Here is a 25,546-nt window from a genome sequence, read left to right on the forward strand (position 1 = left end):
GCCAGACACCAGGCCAGCAGGTTGGGTGACTTACAGCAGAGCATCACGTGGGCTGGCGTGCCCGTCCTCAGATGCAGCCCCCGGGAGGATGCTGACAGGAGCTCTCTTTCTCTCCCTCTTTCTCTCCACCCTTGGGAGTTTGCACGCTCTATTTTCTTGACTAACCACCACGAGCAGCTTAACTTGTCTCTTCAGTTAGATTCAGCTCCCATTAGTGTTCCCACTGACTCCAACCTGCTTGACTGGGTCCTCAATGCCTGACAGAGGCCCCTTTGGCAACGTGCTGCTGAAGGTGGCAGAGGGGAAAAGGCTGCAGTGCCTCTGGGTTTGCCATCACAAGCCCAGCTCACATGGGTTACAGTCTGGCAGCAAATTCAGTTCCACAACCTACCTATCTTAAATGGAAGATGTCACTGACATGCACCTCTTGGAGAGAAAAAAAAAATTATACACAATTACCTTTTTCATCCATACTTTATTGCAGGTGTACATATACTTATTTATATTTTATTTTAAACAAGAAATTCCTTTCATGGAAAGGAGAAACTTTTACCATTAAAATAGAGTGATTATACCATGAGTATTTTACAAATATGTACAAATATTGGCAGCTAGTTTCTAACATCAGCTGATAAATGCTTACACATTACCCTCTACCAAACTAATTAAACCAAAAAATAATAAGAAACCTTCTAAATCCGAAGACAAACAAAAAATAAATCTATTACTAGCAGGAACAGGTTTTTTTTTCTCCAAATGAATACAAAAGCTTGCATAATAGATATTCACAGTGCTTGTAAGATAGTAATTCATTCTCAGTCTACACACAAAAGTGTCCGGTCTCCCCGTCATATGCATATGTAACTTACAGTACTGGAGGGAGCTGCGTAGACTGCTGAGAGACAAGATGGTCAGACCTGGAGAGCTTGCCTTCCCCACCAGCCATGAATAAATACAAGATACCCCCATGTACGTATAAGGCAGTGGGTGCTCACGCAAAAGCCAATTACACTTTTTCAGGCATCGGTGTGTATTGTAACAAGTGACAGCAGAATTACAGCATTTTACCAAGCATTCGATGGATTTGGTGACCACAAAGAGAAACCACCGAGCTGCTGGGTGGCAATAAACCCTTCAGTAAGGTGGTTAGGCTGAAGCAGGTATGAATGTGATTGTCTGAGATTAGCGTGTGAGCACATGGCGCACATGTGTTTTATGACACCTTTCCAAAAAACACCACCTGCTGAATTTTGAGGTCTTTTTCCTGTTAACAACCATTGCCAGAACCGTGAGTAACTGTATGTCTGCGCATGTAGGAGAGCAACAGTTTAGCAGCGCCATCACTCCAGACTCCCCACCTTTCCACAGACAGATGGACATTGCTGCAGTAAATCGTCCCTCCAGCTCTGCGGTGGCTGCAAGAACAAGGCTGCTGCCTGCAGCATGGCCACCGGCCTCCTGAATCCGGGAGGCTTGACTGGACTCTTCACAAGCAGTCAGATGTCCTTTACCCATTTAGATGAGTTTATTTTGGATGCAGTAAACATCTCTCAAGTAATCTGTAAAGGCATTTTGGCTTTGCTTGGAAGAAGGGGAAAGAGGCTATGGTGAACACACAGCTCCTAATCGTTCATGACAAAAAAAACCCCAACAGTGTCATCAAAGGTGGCAGGGTCAATTAAGTCATAGCTACAGTGATCATCATTCGTTCCTCAAACACACATCTAGGGTTTGGTGCTGGATTTGTCGCAGAGGATGTATGGCCACTGGTGCCAGATGCGCCTGGATGCTCTGCCTCTATACCACACTCACTTGCATAGAAATAACGAGATGACAGACTTCACAGATTTGCTATTTTTACATTTTAGGGCAACACAATTTACCAGAGAGCAACTGCTAAGCCAGCAAGCCCACGCTCAAAGCAGCAGCTCGAACCTTCTTCCTCGTGGTCTGGCTTCCTTCTGTTCCTGAATTCTGCTGTCTTCAGCTTTTGAGTGATAAACACTGCACAACACACACTTCCTTGCCCAGCACAATAGCATCAGTCTGCTTCCAGAGTTTGCCAAAAAATTATTAGCTTCCACTTGCAAGGTTGTGAAAAGCTAGGCACAGGTTACATGTGCCTGTAAGTACAAGCTTCCCAAATAATGGACATCAATCGGGGAGGCGGTACTGGGGTAAGATAGGGAAGAAAAACAGACAGACAGACATTTGGATGTAACAAGGTAGCAGGATGTTTTCCACACCAAATGCTTGAATCAAACAGTATAATTATCATTATTTTCCTAGTGAGAGCCAGCACAGCCCGCTCCACCACTCAAAATTGCCAAACAAGTACCCTTGATTTGGCACACAAACACCCTATGCTCCCACCATCACCAGCCCTGCAGCATCACACACTCACGTTTGCATGACCTATCCATGACTAAGCTGGACACAGTCACTCTGTCCTTCCAAAGCGACTTTCTCCAGTCCATACTTGCCTCCTATGCAGAGGAAAAAATTCTAAGGAGGAGATTTATTAAAAACAAAGAAAAGAGCAACACAAAAGTATGATTCAAAGTAAGGGGTGATCATGCCTGGACAAATTCTCCAGTCACACTCCTGTCTTCAAAAGCCAGTCAATTATCACTCTTAACTTGTCTTCTGTACCCTCAGGAGCAGCCGAGTCATTTGTTTTATCTCCTCCCCCATCTCCCCAAGGATATAAGCATTTATTTACCAGTCTGCATCACGGCAGTAGTAGATAGCTGAGAGACAGTTCCATTTGTTGCATTAAGCGGGGGGGGGGGGGGGGGAGAAGAAAAAGAAAAAAAAAAGAACACACATTGTATTTGGCTGGATGCTTACAACAAAACAAAACAACAACAACAAAAGAGAAATAGACTCCTGGCAGAGCAGGTCTTGCTCCCAGTAAAGCAAATAGGCAACTTGGTCCATTACAAGAGGGACAGGCTAGACACTGCCATACACAGACCTCCAAATGTGCTCAGACTCTATCCTGGCCTGACAGCTGTTGGCAGTGTTGCAGCAGCACAAACTCAAGACAACCAAATTATTTGTAGACTAAGATTCACGTACTCGGACCACAGCAGAAAGGCAGGAAGATAAACTGACATAGACTTTAAATATCTTTCTGATAAATCCATTTAGACACAGTGTTTGCTTTACTAGCTCAGTGTCAGTTTTGGTCCACTGTTTTTGGTTTTTATGTTGGTTGTGTCACTGCTAATGGTGCAGGCCACTTCCATTTTCTGCTCAGACAGACACTTCAAATGCCAACGGTAAGTGCTACACTCCAGTTGATTTGCCCTGTAGTCAGGTCTGCAGAATGATGCCATTTACTGATTGAGGAGCTGAATAACAGAGCCGCTCACAGTCTCCTGCCAGAACCAAAGTGACATCACATGTGTTAATGAGGTATATATTTCCATGATGAGCTGTTTCCTGGTATGGAAGAGCTCCAATCTCATTACACCACAAACTCCTCTGGAAGCTGGTCCTCTCCCAAAAGATCCAAGGAGAGGCAGTTCATGGATCGCTTCCCATAAAGGGCAGACTTGGTTTTGCAGTCCGCTGTGGAATAAACGCAGCCATAGATAGACAGCTTATCCTCCAGGCTGCAGCCAAACGTGTAGCTGTGGGACGTGTCTGAAGACAGCGTGGCGCTTAGTGGCGGGTGCTGGTGCTTGTAAAGGCGGATGTCATCCAAACTCTGGCTGTGCTGGTCCGTGCAGCTCCTGCTTTTGGGCGATCGGACCTGCCAGTTCAGTAAGACACACGTGAATAAAAACGATGAGCTCAGATGCAGCGTAAGGATGCTGGCTATGCATGCTACTAGGTTTCCAAAATTGTTCTTCCACTCTTTCAAAACAGCCCCACTAGCCTTCTGAAGGACATTGGCTTAATGAAGAAGCTGTGAAGCATTAAGAAATTACAAGTGTATTAAGCTGCCCTGCCACGTCAAGCCAGATCCTGATCTCTCTGCACTGCGTCCTCAGAGTCCAGTACGATGATGACACACTTGACAGGTATTGACATCTGAATGACCTGACACTTCTTGGCAGATCTGTGCAGTCATCCTCAAACGGGCAAAGTTTGAGGATAACATAACAAAAAATTACCCCAACTGCTTGAACACAGAGTTAGTGAAAGTCTAATGAGCTGAAAGGAAGGTTCAGAAGGCAACCTGGCAAACTAATGGGTTACATTGTCCAAAAAAAAAAAAAAAAAAAAAAAAAAATCACTAAATGCAACATACAGTTTCATCTACATAACATTGTTCAACAACGAAGAAAACAGGAGCAACAAACCACCAAGAATTCCCAGAGACAGCATCTTGCTACACAAGCTGTAGTGACTCTGCCTCTGTGGAGGAACTACTGACCATTTGAGACATTTCCAACTTCCTCACCTATTTTTTCTTGCTCTGTTTCCTTATAATCAGCTTTTAAATGCTAATATTAAGGCTGATTTCAGGAATACCACTTTTAAACCAGGATACTTCTGTTGGGAACATGGAAAACTGCTTCCCAGTACCACTTCTCCCACCTACACGAGAAAGGCATTCAACAGCTACCCTGAGGAAACCCTGCGCTGGCTTAGCTGCGCTCCCGTAAACAGGCACACGCTGCATGGTCCGGTCAGCTTTAAGGGAACTCATTCCTGCAGCGTTTAGTTACATCGCCTGGTAAGGAAAGTTGTTTGGGTATTTTTTGTTTAAAGGTGCACCAAATATTTGATACATAGAAGTGGCAGCCAGGGGAAAAAGACATCCTTGCAATTGCTTAAACAGTCCCATGTTGATCAGAAACATTCCTTAAGACAGATGCATCCCAATCAATTAACAGCACAAGTGTGTGTTGGTGAAAGCATTAATGTAAAAACAGTACTTTAAGCCAGATGCCTGCTCCCTGCCTTGCACTCTTAAGTCATTCCACTCAAATATAGGAATAAGTTCATTATGATTTGTACTGCATGGTCTTCAGCTTGGTAAAAAATAACTAAGATTTTATTTAAATCTCCTATAGCACTTTATGGACTTGTTTGCCGATAAGTGAAAATTCCTTATCACTTTTCACAGGGTCCAGGAAGAAGCATGAAAAGAGAAAAAGAGTCCTAAGAAGTGACTGAAGTCCTTGTTCAGAAAAGAGGTGGCAGTAAAGGGGAAAAGGATGAACAGATTTTTAAAATTCTTTTAGTAGATAAGGCTGATTTGGATTCAGAGAGAGAAGAAATGATAGAGGCTTCTTTTTTTTTTTTAATTAAAAAGAAAACACCCCCCCCCAAAAAAAACCCCAAACCCACATTTCTACCTCAGTGGGTACAGCTATATTTTGAAAATAAATATTGTTTGACTTTAAAAAGACATCTTAATAAGCTTTTTCCACAGCACAACTTATGACATATTTTACCATATATAGTTGCCTTTTCTCAAGGGTTTGATGAAAATAAAATGTTGACAAAGAGTTCAGCACACACATAGTATAATCACACAAATGATAGTAATTAGACCTTGAGCATCTGGTTTTGCTCTGATGTGAGTTCCTGCTGGCTTCAGGAGCAGGAAGATGATCAAGTTTGCAACCCACGCCCAAATTGCACGGATGGTCTTGGCTCTATATTGCACTCAAAATTTATAAGTGGTTTATTTTCCATTTCCCGTCTGGAAGCCTAAAGCAGACGATAGCTGGCCTGCAAGATTTCCATGCTGGTTGCTCCAAACCTCTCTATACACTATTCCAGACCCGAACACTGCTCTCATCCTATTCCTGATAGCAGTAGCTGGCCAACAGCTGGTTTTGGTTACACCATTTGAAATCAGTCAAATCCAGACCGATCAAGTTCACTTGATTTACAGCTGTCTCCATTACACTAGACCTTGGTTCAGTGCCCACACACAGACCCTCCTGCCGAGCGCCCTGCCTTACCTCGTGAAGGGATTCCACACTTTGACCTCTCATTTTTATTAGCGTGACTTGCACCACAGACAGTGATTCCTGATTCATAGCTGCAAAGGAGAAGGAAGAAGTGAGAAGTGTTGCAGGCTTGAGGTTTTGTGGGCTTGGGAAAAGGGAAGTTGTTCTCACAGGCCACATTCAAGCAGTGCTATCCTATAAATATAAGTATACATCAGTAAGCACCCTCAATGCTCTGGGAGTTTTGCTCACAAGTACTCCTTTTTCCTCCCTAAGGATCAATGTTTACAAACCTCACAAGAAAACAACTTCACCAGCTTGACCCATATTCACCCATCTTGCTTTGCTACAAAGGCTGTACGTTTAAAGACCAGGCAGCTCCTGCCTGAGCCCATTGTCTGGCATTCCCTGTATCAGAAGCCACAAAACTTTACTTATTAATTCCTGTGACTAGCCCATTAATCTGTGGTTGAACCCCTTGGCTGTTTTGTGGTATACAAGATTTTAAAGAAATTCCCTCACTAGAAAAGGTTTGCCTCAGTTATCTTTTTCTCATTAGCCGAGTATAAACTAGGTACATTTGGAGAAGGGAGACCTTGAGGAGCACAGAGGAGAGCAACACTGTACAATACAGGGTGCTGGCCTTTAACTTCTAGAGGAACAACTTCAAATCCTGTTGCAGTGGGGCAGTGAGTAGCACTGGCAGTTGTTCAGGAGAAGATACAGCTTCCTGAGATCCCTCAGGTTATGCCTGGCTTGCCGAACATATCTTCCTGTTCCTACAGCCTAAAGAAAAGCACTGAGCAGCAGCAGAAAGCCATCTCACCTTGGCAGCTAGCAGCATCTAGAGGAAGAGATTCAACAGATTCTCCCACAGTGGCCTCCTCTAACTGGTCTCCCTCTAAAGGCTCATCTACGGGCACCTCCTCTGGCTCATCTACTGCCAGCTCAAGCTCTAGGAGGAAGAGAGCAGCAGGAGAAAGGTTAGAATTACACTTCTGCTCCAAGCTGCTTCACGTACTTTTACTCCCCATTCTCCTGCAGAAGACAAGAGCGGGCTTAGGCTCCGCATCTCCAAATTCTTTACCATCGTCCTGAGAGTCATCTTCAGCCCGTCCTTTGCTGCCACTGTCAATGCCAGAGCTACCGTAGCTGATGGTTGAGCTGCAGGATTTCTCTTTCCTATGCACCCGGTCAATGCTGAAGGGCTCATCCACTGACATTTCCACCGACACCCGGTGCCTGGAGTCAGCCTCGATGCCCGACGTGTGAGAGCTGCCGTGACTCCCCGTGGACTGGCGCGAGAGACGGTTATCCCTCCGGCTGCCCCCGCTGCTCCCGCTGCCGCGCGAGTTCTTATCGCATGGGTCCAGGTCCATGTCTAGAGTGTCACTGATATAGGACTCCCGGTAGCGCTTCTTCTCTGAGAAAGAAAGATGACAGAAACCAGTGGGAACTTTAAGCAAGACCAAAGAAAGGCTAGAAAAAATAATTGGTAAGTTCTGGGACTGGCACAACCCGACAATTAAGAAAAAAATCTTCTGCAGCTACTGAGCAAATGCAGGGACAATTTTGTATTTTGTTTGCTCAACAGAGCTGGTTGTAAAAGAATTAGTCAGTCATACTTACAGTAAACCCAGCATCTCCTGAATTAGAATGGGCAGGTAGAAGCAGTTACGATACAGAAAATAGTAGCTTCCAGAATGAAGGAAAGATTAAAAAGAATTACTTAGCTAACTTAAGTGCTCAGTCTTTAAAAACAGAATGCATTGATTGTTTCTCAAAACAGTCACCAGCATGTGGAGACAGATAAGAACAGGATCCCCATGGCTAGCATTTATTAATGATTTATTACTTACTTCTCCTATGGCTTGTATCTGTTACCTAAAGAGAGGCGTGCTAAGGGTGGTCAAGAAATCCATGAGACGCTAGTAGACACAAAACAACCCAGGGCCTTTTGCCCACACACACTTGATCAGTAAGCCTTTCTACAAGTGACTGGCATATGCCACTGGTCGCACCTACACAGCTCAATGCCACTTCTATAACCCCACTGATGGGAAAGACAGAAATAACCAAGCTAGATGAGACCAAGTGACACCTTGCCCTGTACGCCGATTCCACACAACCAGCAATCACCACTTCAGAGATGGATGTAACCTCTATAGAGTTAGTTGAGATGGGCAAAAACCAGAAACAAGTGTCTTCCTGACTTCTCCCAGGAAGGAGTCAGTCTGTGTCTCAAACAAGGAGACCAGCTACTGCTGGCTGACTTCTACTGACCTTGAAGGTAACGATAGAAGGCTTACAAACCCCAGAAGAGACACAAAATGTGAATGGAGAAAGCAGGGAACAGCAGTGAGGAAATTAGGGGAAAAAAGCATTCAGGAGAAGGCGAGAGGAAAGGGAGAGGTAGGCTGAGAAGTTGTAGGAGACCCAGCTTGCAGAGCTGGAAAATGGAAGGGGCAAGCTGAAAAGTGATGAAACGTCTGAAGCTTGCCTGGAAGAGTACCAGGGACTGTCAGAGATCAATCGCTATTCCTACAGAGAGGGGACCCCATCAGACAAGACAATTTCTGGGAGTCTGATCTGCTCTCAGGCTGTTTCTGGCACCTGCAACTCCTACCTCTGAACTGTCGGACACTATAGACTAAATTGTGTGCATTGTTTAGTAAAGGACACTAAAAAATTAAGACATGCGCTCACAACTTGTACGGCTGCTTGAACACAAGATGATCTTATCCCAAGGGAAAGCTTTTTATTCAAAATTACTTCCACTCAGAAGCACGTGTCAAATATGCTGCACAAATTGGCAGCAGAGGTTCTCCTCTTAAAGGGAGATATTCCCCCCTCTACTGCTCTCACACACACACTTTCTGATCACAGTGTAGCGGTGTGGGAGCCATAAACACTGCCCAGTAATGGACTCGAAACATATCTAACACCTCTAATTCTCTCACCGGCTTCCCATTAAGACAGAAACACCATTAATTAGATAGAGAGCAGCCACTGTGAAGCAGAGCCTAACATGCTGTATTCTTCCCCTTACCAAAGTCACCTGCTCTTGCATCACATACCTTCAGCTTCCTCCAGTTTTTGGATCTGCTTCAACACTGGCTGTATATTCAGAAAAAGCCGGTGGCTGTTGCTGAGGAGCTGCAGCAAGTGCCGTGACCTGAAGGGGCAACCCGTGTAGTAAACCAGTTTCCGTGCGGAGGGCAAACCATCTGGCTGGATCTCAAATTTTTTCCCCTGCATAAAGAGGAGAGATGCCAGTGCAGTGAGCAAGAGCACGTTTTCAGCCACGCAGCTACCAGAGATTGCTGCCATCTTGTGCGTATGAGTGACAGGACTTGACACGGCAGCGCGGGCAGGCCGACAGCTTTGCCAGCTCCCAGGTCGGCAGCCCGCTACCAGATGGCCTCCGTTCCGTCATACTCACCAGAAACGCCAGCTTCCCGATGTGTGACCAGGGAAAGTCGTAGAGGAGCTGGCGGACATGATTCACCTCCTGCAACACATCAAATTCGAGTGACACAGGGACTGGCAGGTACAGGGTGGAGTCAGTGACTCGCAAAGAATTTGCAAACCACCAAGAATTTGAGATATGCAGAGCCTGGTGATCGCAGGGGAGGCAGAGGAGCTGCGGGGGCGGGGGGAGGACAGGGGAGCTGGGCAGAGTTAATGCTACACCAGAAGGCTTTCATGGCAGTCTGTTACCTGATAGATGTGCATTCCTCTCAGGGTCAGGCCCAGGATAACTGTGGGGCGATCCTCCTTCTTATCCTAAAAGAACAGAAGAGCCTGGAGTCAAAGGTTAATCTACAAAGACCACGCTCTTGTTCTGGCACCTACTGCAGGAGAGGTAGCAGGACTGCTCATCAGGCAGATGCCTTCAGCTCATTTGGTTTTTGATGTTTGTAAAGTGCACCTTGCCTTGTTGACCCCTGAAATATTTACACCTAAAATCCTCTCATGCTGGGCGACTCAAGCATTTCACCAGCAAATGCCCTAAGCAGCCCTGGACAGGGAATTCTGTAGCTTTAGTGATTTGAGGGCATGAACAATTACTGCTCAAGGATGCACCTTTGAACCTTTCATATTGCCATGTGCTGTTTCTGCTGTCCCCAAGAACATGCATCACTCACACTCTCCAGGTGACAGAGAGCCCGAAACAGAAGGCATGCCTGTCCCCTCTCCTTGCCCCAGCACTGCTGTTCCCATCCAGGCACTTGCTGGACCTTAGGTGTTCCTTGGCTGGGAGGGAGCTAATCAATGCCCAAGGTACAGGGACTTTCCTCCCAACCTTTTGATCTCAGTGTCGGGGAGCAGGCGGTGTTAAACGTTCATGGGGCTGGGTTGGAATACTGCCTTGTTTTTTCTCATGCTGTATCTTGGTATGACACACTTGCTCTCTAATGAGGAGATTCCTTTGCTTAAAGTTAGAAAAAATAAAATATAAAAATCATAAACTAGTTCTTTCAGTCTCTCCTGGCACAGCAGAGTTAGTAGAAGGGGAAAAAACACATGCTTTTCTTGCTAGGAGGAGCAAAAGGAAGAAAACGTTGGGGTAAAAGTTTCTGGGCTCACAGAGTTCAAACTTCATATCAAAACTTACTCTTCTCATTTCGCTTGTCACGATGCAAGCCTTACGCCATCATACTACCTCACCCTCTGTCCCTGTTACCACCCGTATCTCCAGTTTAAAGTCACTAAGAAATGCTTTCTGCCTCCTAAAGGCAAAGAGCTGCATAAATCAGTATTGGTCTGGAGGAGAGATAAGGGGGTTCAGTGCTGTCTTGTCTTTTGGAGTTCCCAACCTCAGTAGCAGCCACAAGAAGGGTGTAATACAGAAGTGGCTGCTTTTGAAATCTCAGGGCAGCCAGCACACTGACACCTGCACTGGCACCCCTCTGTGCTCGATTGGGAGCTTTGTGACCCAGTGTCACCTAGGAGGAGGATATCATCATGAGAGGAGATAACTGTGTCATACGGCAGGAAGAAGAGCAGATTGTGGATCAAACAGCACACGAAGGAGTTAGCAATGCATAAAGTACAAGTTCAAGTCAGACAGGAATTTGGTTATTAAGAGCAATCAATTTCACAGCCCCAGTGCTTTCAGATATGAATTGTATCATGTCCTGCCAGCTGGATCTCTTATGGCATTCAAGTGTAACCAACCCTCTTATGACTGCATCATTAATAGCATTAGAATCAAAACAGAGAGGACAGAGGAGAGGTAGGGGGAGCAGCTATGGTGTGCGAGGAACTGAAACTAAGCCTGGATTACAGACCAAACTGGAACTTATTTCTTCCAGAAAATGCATGTTTCTCCAGTAACTAGAGGTGCTAGATGTGGTCAAAGGACATGGATACCTCTCAGACATAATTGCCACTGAGCACAACCAACCAAGAAGTTTAACTATGAGTCTGACAAAGTGGAGTATCTCCATTTGGAGAAAAGGTTCAAGCCTTTTCCTAATTGTACGAGCAGGTTTCATTCACTTAAGTGGAACAAGAAACTTCTCTTTAGTCCTATTTCTAGACCTAAACTCTCTTAGCATGTGAAAATGAAGTGTGTTCTGTTTAAGCAGGCTTGGTAAGGAGTCTAAAACTCAGGGACAAGCAACAATCGAGGAATCCAAAAACTGCCATGCAGCTGAAAAAACACCAACCACTCTGACAGAGTTGGAGGGGATAAGAAAGTCAGGATGACTCAGTGTCACCTTCAGTTATTTTATGGCATTTGTGTGAAAGCTGGCCAACTTCTTGTCACCGTTTCAATAGATTGCAACAAAAAAAGACTTCACAGTGATTTCCCTGGTGCAAGTCCACTGACAGGCAGGAACAAAAATTAAGCTTTTCATTCCTGTGGCCAGTTTCTTGGCCGAGGAACAAAACTAGATTCCAGCTATACCTATATATTTGCAACAGATTTGTTTGTGGGGACAGGCCTCATTGGTTGAACATTTTATACTTGTTTGGCCTGTCTGAATCAGATGCAACTGTCACTCAAATAGAAAGTAAAAAAATGCAACAGTGCCCCCAATTAATGATGGGAGAGAAGTTCAAAATAAGAAGCTCTTTGTCTAACCTTCTGCAGCCTGTAGAAGTGGACAGGCACATCTTCCAGCAGGCAGGACTCCTTAATGAACATCAGCACTGCTTCCTTAGCACTCAGCCCTTGCTGTTCTCGGTGCATCTCTGGGGCATGTTTCAAGATGTAGTCGCTCCCCCTCTTCGCAATTATCTAAACCACAAGGAAAACAAACAAGTCAGCAATTCTTCAGCGATCCCCACGGGAAGCAGCTGTGATCAACAGCAAAGCAGAGACTGGAGGCGGAGGACATTCATATGGTCTCTCAGGATGTTAGTCCATGTTCACCTCTACCTCCCTGGAGGATACGCATTTAAAGCGGCGCAGATGATACCAATGTCTCCAAACAGATCCTAGATGGCAAAATCATAACAGATCAAGACTACAGAGCTTGTGTCAGCTCTTTCCATTCTCAAGTGCTGGAATTAGTTTTCCTAACTCCTGGCATCCCTAAATGCTTATGGGCAGATAACAAATACCGCTCTGCATGCCAACACAATCAACAGCAACATCTCCAAACACTGCAGAAATGCTAGGTGGTCCTTCTAAGATTAGAAATTATATGTTAGGCTTATGTAGCATTTCCATCCTCAAAGGAGTGGATAACACTATCTCAAGGTATTTTGTATCTGTGAGGAGTGGTTGGCAGGCACGTGGCTTTGCTAAGCAGTAGAAAAACCCGTACTGGGCTTTTGCTCTGCGAGTGCCCAGTTCCCGTGCTTGCCCATGTCCCCTCTCCGTACAAGGCTACAGGGCAGCCCAGCCCCTCCCGTGCCAGACTGGCCCCTTCCAGGCTGTGAGCAGCAGTGACAGATAAGAGGGGTGTTGGCTGAATTCACTTCACAAAATCCCACACCATTGGGGGTATTTAAAACTAGATTCCCAGCAGGTACCCGAGAACATCCTGCCAGGAACAACTTGCCCTGGCTCAAAACAGTCAGACTCCATCACCACCCAGTTCCCACTTCCATTTTAAATTAAGCCCCTCATTTGGTAACACCTTTGCCCTCCTTTGCAGGCCCTGCCAGAGTAGTTGCCCTCCCGCAAGGAAGGCTGGGCTTGATGGAGGACAACATCAATGCCGTCAGCTGCGCAACATCAGCAGAAAGAGACAAGCCAGCTCCACAGTTCAAAGGCGGGTTGATCACCCCGGGGCAGCACCGCCTCTCCTAGCACGAGGCTTGGGGCAGCCCTCGGCCAAATGATCTCAAGCACGTGTTGGAGGAAGAGATTGCGTTGGAGGAGGAGATTGCTCAGTATCTCCCCACGGGAGCCTGGGGGCAGGGAGAGAAGCGTCCCCATGCCTGCCAGATTTTGCTCTTTGTAATGATGTAATAGATCACCCACATACTTGCTTGGGGTTGTGGCTCAGTGCAGGTGAGCCAGGCTTTGCCTTGGCCTTTGCAATGTTTGCCAGATGAGCAATAGTCTGTGATAAGACTTTTAACTGCCCCAGAAACAGCACGCATGAGACCCACCTTTTCCAGCCCTTTGCTAGCTACGTCCTGCCAGGTGCCCTGTAGCAAGGAACAGGATGGGATGAAGGCCTGTTGTCTGGGAGAAAGGCACATTTCTGCACAGCAAGGCAGGCAGGCTGGGACTTGTGCATAGAGGAGACTCTACCAGCCTTGCCTCCCCAACACAAGCCCTGTCAGTGCTCTGAACCTTCTCCCCAAAGCAGGCGACAGTGCCACCTTTCAGGGGTGACACAACTGGCCTGGGGACAAGCAGCCAACTACCACAGGCATCTGGGCTTTTTGACAGCTATCTGAAGGCTTGGGCTGGGCTAAAATCCACTATCACAGCAGAGAAGGGGCCTCCAGAACTAATTCATGTTGTAGAGGAGGGTCTGTCCAGGTCCCAGGGAACATCCTACTCCAGAAGATGTGATAGTGCTGTGTCTGTAACGAAGCTAGCTTCCCTTTCTATTTTTGTGGATGCTGAAGTGTTTATCAACAGTTTTTTTGACGTTTGACCGCAAGAGGAGAACTCTCTGCAGGTAACCAGCTCTGACAGAGTCTTAGATAATTTGTCTTCGTCTGACAACTAAACCAACTTTTGGCTAAGCTGTTTGTAAGCATCGAAGGGCACAAGCCCACGTGCATGTGCTTATTAACAAGCATGCAAACCCATTTCCAGGTCGTTCCCTTTTCTCTTACTGCAGTTGAGCCAGAGATTAATGACAAAGCAAGCACCAGAGGCCCTGCACAACAGTACTACCCCTTAGGGTTTGGGTCTATCCATCCCAGAGGTAAGCATTACAGAGATAGAAACAAAGGGCAATGGACTTGGCTTTGTCGTCCTGAGGTTTTCTGTAGAGCTTAGGTTGTGCAGATCTTGCTGATGTACCACTGAAAACACACAACCCTTTAAGCCATAGAAGAATTAAACAAAGACAGCCGCACTGTCAGAGTTATTAATTTGACACCAACACATTCCCTCACCAAGGAAGGGTATGCACCACCCACCTCATTGATGAATAAGCCCATGAGGAACGGGCACCTACATCCAGTGGAAAGAGAGGAGATATCTCCTGAGGGAAATTCAGGGTGACGCTCTACCACTCTGCCTGATCATTGCAGTAGGAGTTGGGGAAGTTGCATGGCTACAGCTAGGTACCACCTTGACACAGCTCTTGCTGCATTCACAATGTGTTGACAGAAAGAGCCCCCCAAACTTACCCACTGTGGGAAATAAGCCTGAGGTTCAAAATATTTGCCAGTATGGACCTTCTCCCTGTAGTTGCCCAAGTCTGCCTGTAAGCTGTAGGCAGCCAGCAAGAAGTAGATTTCTTCTTTGTGGTTGCACCGAGACATAAGTACTTGCTCTTTGAGATGGCAGTAGTAGAGTTGCCGTGCCACCTTATCGCTGCAAGACAGAAAGGCAAATTTACTTGAAGAAAAGAAAGTTCAGGCTCAGATAAGGCCCCTCAAACACATCTTCCTTCTGAGAGGAGGGATTAAACTTTGACATCCCTTATGCGTGCCAATGCCACCCTGATTACAGTTATGTGCGTGTAGGGAGCACCAAGCCAAGATCAAGGTCTTCTCCCACTAAATGTTGTACAAACATGGGAAATGATAGCTTCTATCTTGAGGAGCATGAGATCTAAGAAGTTAGGGCAGAAGGTAGATGAAAGACAAATCACGTCACACCTGTTTTGGAGACTGACTACATCAAGCACTTCTGTTCCTCTGGAAAGCCTGTAGCAGTCAGGAGAGTCAACTCCCTTCAATCCCAGTCCTGTTTCTTACACACCTGTCCTCCTTTCCCCTCTAAACCTGGCACTGCTTTTTCATTTCACCTTGCCTTAGGCTTGAGGTACTTTTCAACAGCTAATTCCCTGCAAGGTAGATCAAAAGACACAGGAGCCTTGGGCTTGTTTTTATCATCTTCCTCAAGCGGCACCAAACAGGGATAGTCTGATAAGGCATAACTATTACGTAGCATTGATAACCCACACAGCCCCTGCTGTAAGAGCTCATGGGAAGCAGGCTGCTGGCATGTACGTATGATGGACGCTACAGTCTGCTCATAAAAGCGTGCGCTTATAGTTTGAAGGGGCCATGTAACTACCTCTGCATGGCTCTACAAACCTCTCCAATTAAATTACTAGTCCAAGAGAGTTGCTTGTGATGCTAAAGGATATGTACATTGGGGGTGGGAGAATGATATGCAATCTCTCTTTGTACCTAAAAGCAAAATAAAAACCGCTTAACAGTCAGACTCCAGAAGAAAGACTCTACTGTATCCAAAATGAAAGACTATGAAGAGAAAAACACAAAAACCCACCAAGTTTTGCTCAAACCGAGAACAAAATGCCAAAAATTTGCTAAAGATTTTAATCCATCCGAATGATCCCAGCTCTTGGCTTGCCTCGGGGTCAGCCCAACGCCAGAAGTGCTGATGCAAATTAACTCTGTCAGTTGTTCATTTTTAACTACCTCATCCTTTGTTCTGTACCATGGGTGAGGGTGGTGGTGTTTTGAGTGCAGCCAGTAGTCCATGTGAATGGACTACACTCAAATGCAAAACTCTCTAACTTAGGAAGTAATTTCTTTTGTCCATTTACAAAAGTCCATTTCCAGAAGTAGAGTGCGCAGAGCACTGCTCAGATACAAACAAACAAACAAAAAAAAACCAGAATCAAAACTAGCAGCAAGTGCTCTGCAATGTAAATAGCTATTTTTGGTATATTCATCTGACGCTTTTCATACAACCAAAAGATGCAAGCAAAAGAGTGTTAATTGTATTTTGATACTGTCATCATTCAACCTGCTCTCTAAACACAGATGGAAGAGCAGTCACAATTTTCCTAGGGATAAGGAGTTTGATTCAGGGGGAAAACATTCATGCGTGGGTCAGGAAGTCTGTGAAGGTCTTAAAAAAAAAATAAAATCAAGCAGATTTTAAGCTTATTTCCGTGAGCTCATAGAGATGAGCTTAACAAAGAAACATTATTTTTGTTGCCTTTTAAGAACACAGTGTATAATTCAAAACACAGTAACTGCCACAGAACTGAACTTACCTTATTACTCTTCCATTTTCTACGTAGTATTGTACTCTAAAGAATGCAACAAAAGGAGGGCTGAATTTCTCTGTCCCCTAGAGCAGAGACAGAAGATAAGGTAGATTACCTTCAGCATCCAAAATTCCTGTTACCCCACCTGGTAACATTCTGTTCTCCCAAGCTCACTCCCCATACCACTTTTCATTTTCTACTCCAAGTTCTTGGCAAGTTTTAGGGGGGATCTGACTGCCTTGGAGGCTCACAACAAGGCATCATAAAATATTCAGACCGGGCTAAACAGCAAAACGCCCTAGGGAGGGCGGAAGATTTTGGATGGTGGGGGTGAGCAGGTATAAGAGTCCCAGTGTAGCCTGGGGATGCCCAGCCTGGCACAAAGTTACCTAGCTCAGCACCTGGCAGCGCCGCAGACGCGTTAGCGCTGAACGCAGCAAGTCTGACACGGCCTCCCCCAAAGTGGCAGGCAAGGCGGCAGGGCAGCGTGCCACGCTGGCACGGCCGCGGCGTTTCCAGGGCACACCTAGGAGTAACCAGCTATCTCTGCGCCGCACCACATCACTCGGCAGGGACACACGCGCTGCTGCGGTCAGCATTTGCTGCCCGAGGCTGAGGCGCACCAGCCCAATATTAACTCCTTGCCTTTTGTTTGGCGGGGATAATGTTTAGTTATTCACACCTTCCTGCAGCCACAGACCAAAAGGAGACATTGATGTCTACTTCACACTGAAGATGTCTGTTAGAAGAAAGTCAGCAAGAGTTCTGTTGTTGTTTTAACTACAGCCTACCTTTCAGACTTACAGGCTTTTTTTTAAACAGGAGAAAAAAAGAAAAAAAAGAGAAGGGGAAAAAAAAGGAGCATCTTATCCTGCTAGCTGACTCTCTCATCTTTCCTACTTTGCCACTCGCTTTTTTAACGTACATACAGGTAACTCGGCTCACACAGGCAGTTCCAAGGCTTTGCTGGTCAGACCCATCTCACTGGGATAAGGTACGTGGCATGCCGTGCACATCTGATGCAGACAGCAACTTCTTGATCATCATGCAAATATTTCCATTTTATTTCTGGAACTGGTTCGTAGTCACCCTATTTTATCAGCTGGACTGGACTTTTCACCTGAAACCTCTTCGTAAGGATTAAATCCCTGTCTGCTAAGCCAGTCCGATAGCCTAACTCCTCTCAGACTTCAGTACTGCCAATGGCAACTCATTCAGCCTTTTATGATTCACCTCACACTAGAGGTTTGACATTTATCCTGACTTAAAAAGTCTTGCAAGAATCCAGCCTCAAAGCAACCGCAAAGCGTACCCCATCCCGAGGTGACCAGAAACACCTGCCTCGGGAAACCCTCGCTGGCTGGACAGACAGCCCTCCGCACGACTGGCGGCTGTCTTTGAAGTAACCCTCGCTTGTTTGGGAGAAGCGGTATGGGATAAGAGAGATCCTCGGAATCTCACTAGTCATCTGCAAACTTCTCTAAGCAGCAGAAATAGCAAGCGTGCCTACTCTGCAAAAGAAAACCCTTAAGGAAGGTGGAAAAAGTTATAATGAGCTAATTAAGATATCTGAATGTAATTACATTCTACACTCTGTTCTAGACTGCGGCTCCTCTAATAATGACACACACAAACAGGCATTATCATGTCTGAATGACCGGCACTAAACAATTACATAGGCTTGTCTTTATTTCACATAGCTTTTCCCCTCCCTTGACAGGGCTGGCTAGCCTTAAAGAACTAAGACTCTTTTCGAACAAAATATCCTTCCTCTTGTTCCACTGTCCTCTTGCATGTACTTGAAGAGTCACAGCTCCAGCCCTCTCCTTCATATCGGGTTCAAGTCACAAAAGGTCATTTTAGGCTGTTTTGCTTAAGGATAACAATGAGGTCTCCAGACCTTTCATGGGCTCGGCTAAGTTCAAAAGGAAGACTGACCAACAGACCTTCTCCACTCCTGTAGCAGCTAAGCAGCAACCATGTGGCTACTATTGCTCAGGTAAAGTTGTGTAAGGGGCTGTTTTAGCTCTTTCAATTAATTTTACAGCTGTGCACAAGTCACTGCATCTTGCTACTGAACAGCATTCTGCAGACCATCTTCAAGAAATGCTTTATGGGCCTTAGTTTAAGAGTTTTCATTTCACTGTATAGTCCAATTCCAAAGCAGTAGCCTCTGAAATTAAACATCTGTCTTACTTTAGTGGTATCTTTCTTCCATTCCTTTGAAAAGTATTTGCTAAGCTTCTGCTCCAGGTCTATAAAAACATATTCATTATCTGAAAGACAAGAGGGAAAAAGCATTTAATATTAAAGAATTAGAAATTCTTATTCGTGAAATACTTAGATCACTATACAAGTTGTTTCCAAGCAATACACTTCAAAACAAAGCTGACCAGGGAATAGACAGGGCAGGGAAAAGAGAGGGCACCAAGTCTCCTAAGTACATGTGCTGCTCCAGACAGTACGGAAAGAAGGTCAGCTACGCCTTGATCAAGAGATGCTGAGGTAAATTTTCCCAAACACCTTAGCCAGAAATGCAGAATTCTTGCTTTATAAGCGAGAAGCGACTTACAGAAGGGAAACATCATCTTACCAAGCTAATTGTACTGTCAGTTTAGTGGATTCAGGTTTTTTATTATTATTAAACAAGCAAGCCCTACCCAAACTTCCACTCTGCCATCATGTAGCACCATGGTCCAACATGGCATAAGCAAGCGGACAGAGTCAGGTATTTGATGGGTTTCATCCTCTACATATGAATGGGATCCTCTGAAATGGTTAGGAGGAGGAGGACCAAACCCAAATGCCCTCCTCAGAAGGTCTGGCGTCTCCTGCTCACACCCAGCTTCTTTCATAGAGCAAAAGATGGATGAAAGGAAGGGAAACCTGGCCTGCCTCGAAGGACCAGGACTTGCTCTCCACCCAGGTGAGGGTGAACAAGAGACAGCCTGAACAGCACATCATCTTGAAAGAGCTTTGTGCTGCTTTCAGAGCCAATGTTTTGTAACACTTCTTACCAATTATCAAATCCAAACAACTCAGCCAGTGAAAGATTTTTTTTCCCCAAGTCTTCTCAAGTCTTAAAAAAAGACCTGATGGGTGTTTCAGGCTTCAGCAGCAATGCCAGCTGAGCACATCCACCTGACCAGTCCCTCTACTCTTTGGTCTTGCCAAGGAAAGTGTTTTGACAGGTGACATAAGTGCCAAGTTGAAGAGCTTGTTCCCTAGACATGAAAGGAGTGGGGGGGGAAAAAAGGGGGAAAAAAAGAAAAAGAACCCTTCAGAAAACAATCTTCTACCCTTGAAGACAAGCCCAGACTTCCAAGCTTTGGCTTTTGCTTTCTGATGTCAAACCAAAAAAAGGGAGAAAAGAGGTGAAATTTTTCTAATGGAGATCTACAACCAAATGAGAGCCTGCACTCGTGTCTGTACAGCAGAAGGACTGGCAGAGGCCAGCGTTACAGCAGGTATTCAAGGGTGCTCTGAGCTACCCTCCACAGCCATCCTCCCACAGCATTCCAGCTCCTTACAGGGGCAGATACAGCAAATCCTGCCTTCGCATGCTTTTAAAAAACAAGCAAACAAAACAACCCCCTATCGCCACCTCCTTCAGCTCCCACCTCAAGCGAGAGAAACCACACCTGGTGCTAGCCAGAACTGGTCCACACACCACACTAACAGGAAGCCTTGTGTAAAATACCAGTAACACTGGACACAAATAAAGAGGACAATCCCAAAAGAGTCCTGTGGGAATTTAAGTGCTGTGGTACATAAGGTGATATAGAAGTTGTGTTGCTATTTTGACAAGGAGAGGAAGAGTTTTTAGCATCACAGAGACAGCATCTTGTACCTGCCTCCTCACTTACGCCTGTAAGATAGGGCAACCAGGGGACTATGCTGGCCCCAACCCTTCCTTCTCTAAGTCCATTCAGATCAGATAACGCTGCCTTGAAAAGGTTGACAGAAGTCCTAGTGAGTGAGAGATGAGTTTGGTCCATCTCTTGGACTTGTCTCTGTCCCTTGTCAGCTGCCAAGCTGATAAGCGTCTCTCTAAAGCTTTTCTTAAGAAGTAAATCAAGGCTCATTTAGGAAGCAATTGCACAGCAAGTGACAGAAGTAGGATAACAGGAGCATGGCTCCCAGTCCCACCCTGGGCTTCAGCAGTCCCAGGACAGGGCACTTGCTCCACGATGGGCTCCCGCAGCTGGACTGGGGCTGCTCCTGATGGCACAGCGCTGTTGGATAAAGCCCGTATGGGTTCTGCCAGCACCATGGTGTTTAGCTGCCATCTTGTAAAGAGGGTCGGGAACCTGCACGGCTGTAACAGGCTGTGGGGGCAGTTTTCCCTTCTCGCTCAGGAACGATCCCGTGCTCAGAGGCATTTAGGGAAATACGTGAATTATTCCTTGGCCATGAGGAAAACATGGCAGCACCAAGCACCTGAGCCATCCCATCACACACGGATACTGGGACAGAACAGGGAAAAGGATGACAGAGCAGTTCCACTGTAGTGAAGCCATGTATTACCCACACCCCACAGCCTCTATTTCTCTCTGTTGTGTGAATTTAGAGAGATGACTCTGGGAGAGCCCAGATGCTAAGCCTGAGGACTTCCAGGTCATTATCATGCCTACTGAGAGGTGCACATAAACCCCAAGAATAAGCCAGGCTGAAGGAGGATGACACCCTGATGTACCAGATCTCCCTGGTGGTCCCGCTCCTCCCCAGCCCAGCATCTTCCCCAGTCTCCCTCCCGTGCAAGAATGCAGCACTGCATTCCTGCCTTAATGAAGTTAATATTGCTGGAATGTCAACCTGCAGCGTAAGCCTCCATCTACAAAAACAAAGGTGTTTCCCTCCCCAACCCTACGTGGATTGTGGGATTTTTTTTTTTCCTTAAACTAGATTAGCAGTGAAACTTAGAGATCTTTTGTCAGATGCTGAAGCTGTCTGTTTGAAAACCAGCATCTCTGTTAGAGATGAGGGCACCAAATCACAGCACCTCAGAGCAGTGCTGTAAAGAACAGTATAGAAATGCATAGATTGCCACCTTTCCAGGGAAGAACACATCTGATCTGTGGATCCAAATGGAGCTGGGTACTCAGCAGTTACAAACTGTCATTGCTTCACTGGCCTCAGCTGAAGGACAACAACTGAAAGGTAGTAAGAAGCTGTTTTAGAAGCATGCATGCACATACACACGTCTACCACCGGCTAGTGACACTGCCCTCATGAATCTCCTCTCAGTGCTGGCATTGAGCTTAAAAATATATCATACCAGCTTCTCTTAAAAGGTTCCCTCATGTATCTGCGTAGAGATACCAGGCCTGGCACAACACACCAGTGCACTGCACTGCAATCCCAAGAAAGGCATCTGGACAGCTGGCTAATTTGCAGCACTACAATTTACACGTTTCTCCCAGTTTTAGCTTTTAAGAGCCCTCAACTGAAATGGAAAATTTGTGCTGTAAAAATCTCACTTCGCATAAAGCAGTCACCAGAAATGCAAACATTCAAGTGCTCCTACTCTGCAAAATTAGCTTAGTACATTTACATATTTAAGCAAATATAGGGCATGCGTTGTTGCAGAAAAATAATGGGCCAGGTCTCCAGTCAGAATAAAGTGACACAGTTCCAGTGAGTGATGCAGATTTACAATAGGCATTATTTACACTGCAGAGAAAATGGGAATAGAAAGTTATGGTTGTAATACAAGGTCAAATCAGTTCTGAGCTATTGTTACTCTAAAAGCCATTATTTTGCATTAACCAGTGCCTCTCCATTTCATTTTTTATGAAAGGCAAGTTCCCTCCAGAAAAGGTAAAGTAATGGAGAATGCCAATAACCAGTTCTCCTCCTGTGCCCATTTTGGGCTAGGAGCACTGAGAAATTCCACAGAGGTGAGTCCTGTCCTACCAAGAGGCAGAGCTCAGGCCCCGTTGGAGGCCAGGAACATCCCATTAACTCCTTTGGTTGAGTCAAGTATATTTTAATATTGGAACTATTTAGGCATCCCAGAAGATCAGGATTCAAATAAAATATGAATTAGTGCAAAGCCAAACTTCACCATAGCAAGCATTTTCTGCCTTAAAGAGAAGGGGAAAAAAATTACCCTTGGCTATAGCTCTTAACTTCTCCAGATGCTGCAAGAAGCCTTGTGGAAACACCACTATTTCCCTTGAGAGGCAACAGGAAAGAGACCAGGAGCAGAACAGAGGGATGCTGGGGTTAGGGGAGAGCTAAAGTTTAAAACAAACAAACGAAAAATTTCCACAAAAAACACCCCAAAAAAACAGCTCTCAAAAAATACCTCACAACACATGCTGTAGACTTCACATAACACCTTTAGCTTCCCTGAATACCAGTATGATTTTTTTTGTTTATTGAAGAAGAGCTGGCTACACACTTTTGCCTGTGGAGCTCCCCAAGCTTCCAAGTGCTGGTGGCCTGGGAACATCACTATCCACACGGCATCTGCTCTCAGCACCTCTACATAACTTCTCGATGCTCCTGCTGTTACCTTTCAAGCCAAGAGAAAGAAACCTCATCCACTTACCTGGTTGATTAGTTTACTAAGGGGTCTAGAAGAACTTGGTTCAGGATAACCTTGTGTTTTCAGCTTTAGCTGGAAAGTACACGTATCCCAAGTGAAGAAAGGAAGAACCACAACAGAAGCTGGGAGTAAAGCAAGGGAGGTCCTGGCTGAGGTCGCTTTACCTGGGATGGACAGAAGGTATATAGAGGGAAGAATGAAAGGAGGCAATATGAAGAAGCCCAAGGTCATGTGGCTGTTAGGAACTGTTGAAGTCTGAAGACTGAGACAAAGGCTTAGTCATTCCTGATGACGCATAGGTACTGCAGGAATTTTATGTTGGCATCTTACAGGTAGCAACAAGGCATGCCCAGGCAAAGATCTTTGGATTTTTGGCAGCATCACAGGGGATTCTTCTGCACAAGAAAAACTGCAGAACCATTTCTGCTCATCCAGGAGCAAAGACGACCCTGGCAATTCTCAGGCAGGAGAGCATTTGGCTGGATGTAGTACTGATGCTGAAGGAGAAACAAAAGACAGCAGGTATACGCAAAAAACCTGCCTTCTTAGGAAGGGACCATGCAAGTACTTCCAAGGATTAATATATACTTTTTGCACCCCTGAACCCCTGCAATTCCCTCTAGGTGGCACATTTCTGCACATTTTTTCTAACATTGCATTTAACTTATTTAAGGTATCAAAGTCATTATAATAGAGCTGTATCTTAGAACATAGAAGAAAATCATAAGGGAGATGCAACTACACAAGCAGATTTAAGGGAGTAGAGGCAGAAGCAGGGATAGAGGGGAAGGACTGGGGTATAGAAATCAGAGGGTATTTTAAACAACTTTTGTCATCTGTCTTCTTAAGAGACCCTTTGTTATAATAGATACCCACATAACATAACGTGGTAGGGTATTCCATCCACCAACTTCAGTACTGGAGGATACACAGATGCAGAAGAGTTAACTGGAGACAGAGTGGCCTTGGCAGAGTTAACCACCAAGCTCCCTGCTAGGTGTGCGCTGGGAGGTGAACAGCCATAGCTGGAATAACTGAAGGATGATCCTTGAGGCATGGGAGCTGAAGCAAAGGGATTTGGTTTTGTTAGAAAGCCAGCCTGACAAACTGATAAGAGAACACAGGGTGTAGGAGCTGCAGGCTTGCTCCTTCCCAATCAAAGGCTTCCATCTGCATGGATCAAGCAAGGTTTGCTCCTAGAAAGAAGACCAAGATTCAGGATCGAAAGAATCCAGGTTATAACAACAAAGGAGGCCTGGCTGTTCTTTGTCTGCTGACAATCAGTTTTGGTTTAGAAGACTGAATTGTGTCCTGATAACAAGAGGGAAACCTCCCGCAGGGCACTAGATAAGGTTGACCCTGCAGGAGGAGCTGCAATGTAAGACCCAGCTGCTGAAGTCTGTGGAGCCAGCTTGAAGCTGGCAGGGTTGCAGGGTCTTTCACTGAGCAAATTACAAGGAAAAAAAGCACTTCAGCGGCAGCAGCAGCACACAAGGTATGGCCTGCTTGATGATCTGTGACAAAACTAGAAGAGCAACATGTCCCAGGTGTGCTGGTGTGGCCTCCCATTAATATACACTCCTGAACTCAATTTTCAAAGTTATCAGCTTCTTAAAGATGCAAGCTTCCCCCCACCCCCCGGCCCCAAATACAGTTGAAGTGGTTTTCATCTTGAGAATAGAAAAAGCTCAAGAGCAGAAGGGGTGAAAAATTCTGTCCTGCCACCACTATTGTTACCTCAAATCCTGAAGCTTGCCCTCAGCACCTGTAACAGTCAGAAGTGAAGGCAACCAATTTAAGCAAGGAATGCTGGAAGACATGCTGCAAGACCTACAGCTTAGATCTCACAGCATTCATGGTTTGCAGTTTGCGTGGTGCTCTGTGGTGCTGTTTTCATTTTAGCTACACTTAGGGGTTAAACTTCTGTTTATGATTAAGGACACCACCCTCTCCCCCTCACACACATACTTACGATGAGACCAACTGAGCATTAGTGTATCTGTACAACGTCTGCAGGTCAAATGGGCTCCTAATCCAGATAATCCATCCAGTATGATTGGTTACAGTTCTGGAGAAATCCTTTAATTTTCATTCTCTTGCCACTGCTGACAGTCAGGGTTTTGTTGACAAATTAGCAGCAAGGTAATAGATGCAGGTGGATTAGAATGCCTTGTTTTGCATTTGGCAGCATCAGACTGCCAAAAATAAATGCACATTAAGAAACTGGAAAATATACCCTTATTAAAACGGGGCAGTTGTTTCTTAAAAAAATGGCATCTTAGAGCTGCAGCACAGAGAGGTGAAAGCATGACACAGAAGAGGAATACTTTGATCTGAAACACAAAGGCTTCCTCTCCAGTTTTCGGACATCTAACCTGCCCCTGCCTGACAGACCAGCCCCACGCCTTCCCTGCGCAGCCTCTGCAGGACGTACACTGACTTGCTGCCCGGCCAAC

At 45.6% G+C, this 25,546-nt stretch overlaps 1 protein-coding gene across 2 annotated transcripts in view; it reads right to left on the reverse strand.

The window, feature by feature from the left end:
- Positions 1–455: 455 nt before the first annotated feature.
- FRMD1 (FERM domain containing 1) overlaps positions 456–25,546 on the reverse strand; it is a 44,405-nt gene continuing 19,314 nt past the window's right edge. Inside the window, exons 4-14 of one of the 2 annotated variants that reach the window (XM_054822192.1) lie at positions 18,734–18,813; positions 16,544–16,620; positions 14,697–14,883; positions 12,013–12,168; positions 9,639–9,704; positions 9,361–9,429; positions 8,996–9,170; positions 7,006–7,341; positions 6,745–6,873; positions 5,931–6,010; positions 456–3,760 (exon numbers count right to left, since the gene is read on the reverse strand). In XM_054822192.1, coding sequence (XP_054678167.1) covers positions 3,473–3,760; positions 5,931–6,010; positions 6,745–6,873; positions 7,006–7,341; positions 8,996–9,170; positions 9,361–9,429; positions 9,639–9,704; positions 12,013–12,168; positions 14,697–14,883; positions 16,544–16,620; positions 18,734–18,813 — 1,643 coding nt within the window. In that variant the 3' untranslated portion in view covers positions 456–3,472. The remainder of the gene's footprint in view (positions 3,761–5,930; positions 6,011–6,744; positions 6,874–7,005; positions 7,342–8,995; positions 9,171–9,360; positions 9,430–9,638; positions 9,705–12,012; positions 12,169–14,696; positions 14,884–16,543; positions 16,621–18,733; positions 18,814–25,546) is intronic. The other variant, XM_054822193.1, reaches the window with a different exon arrangement.

Source organism: Grus americana, chromosome 3 (assembly GCF_028858705.1).
Source record: "Grus americana isolate bGruAme1 chromosome 3, bGruAme1.mat, whole genome shotgun sequence".
NCBI classification, from domain to species: Eukaryota; Metazoa; Chordata; class Aves; order Gruiformes; family Gruidae; genus Grus; species Grus americana.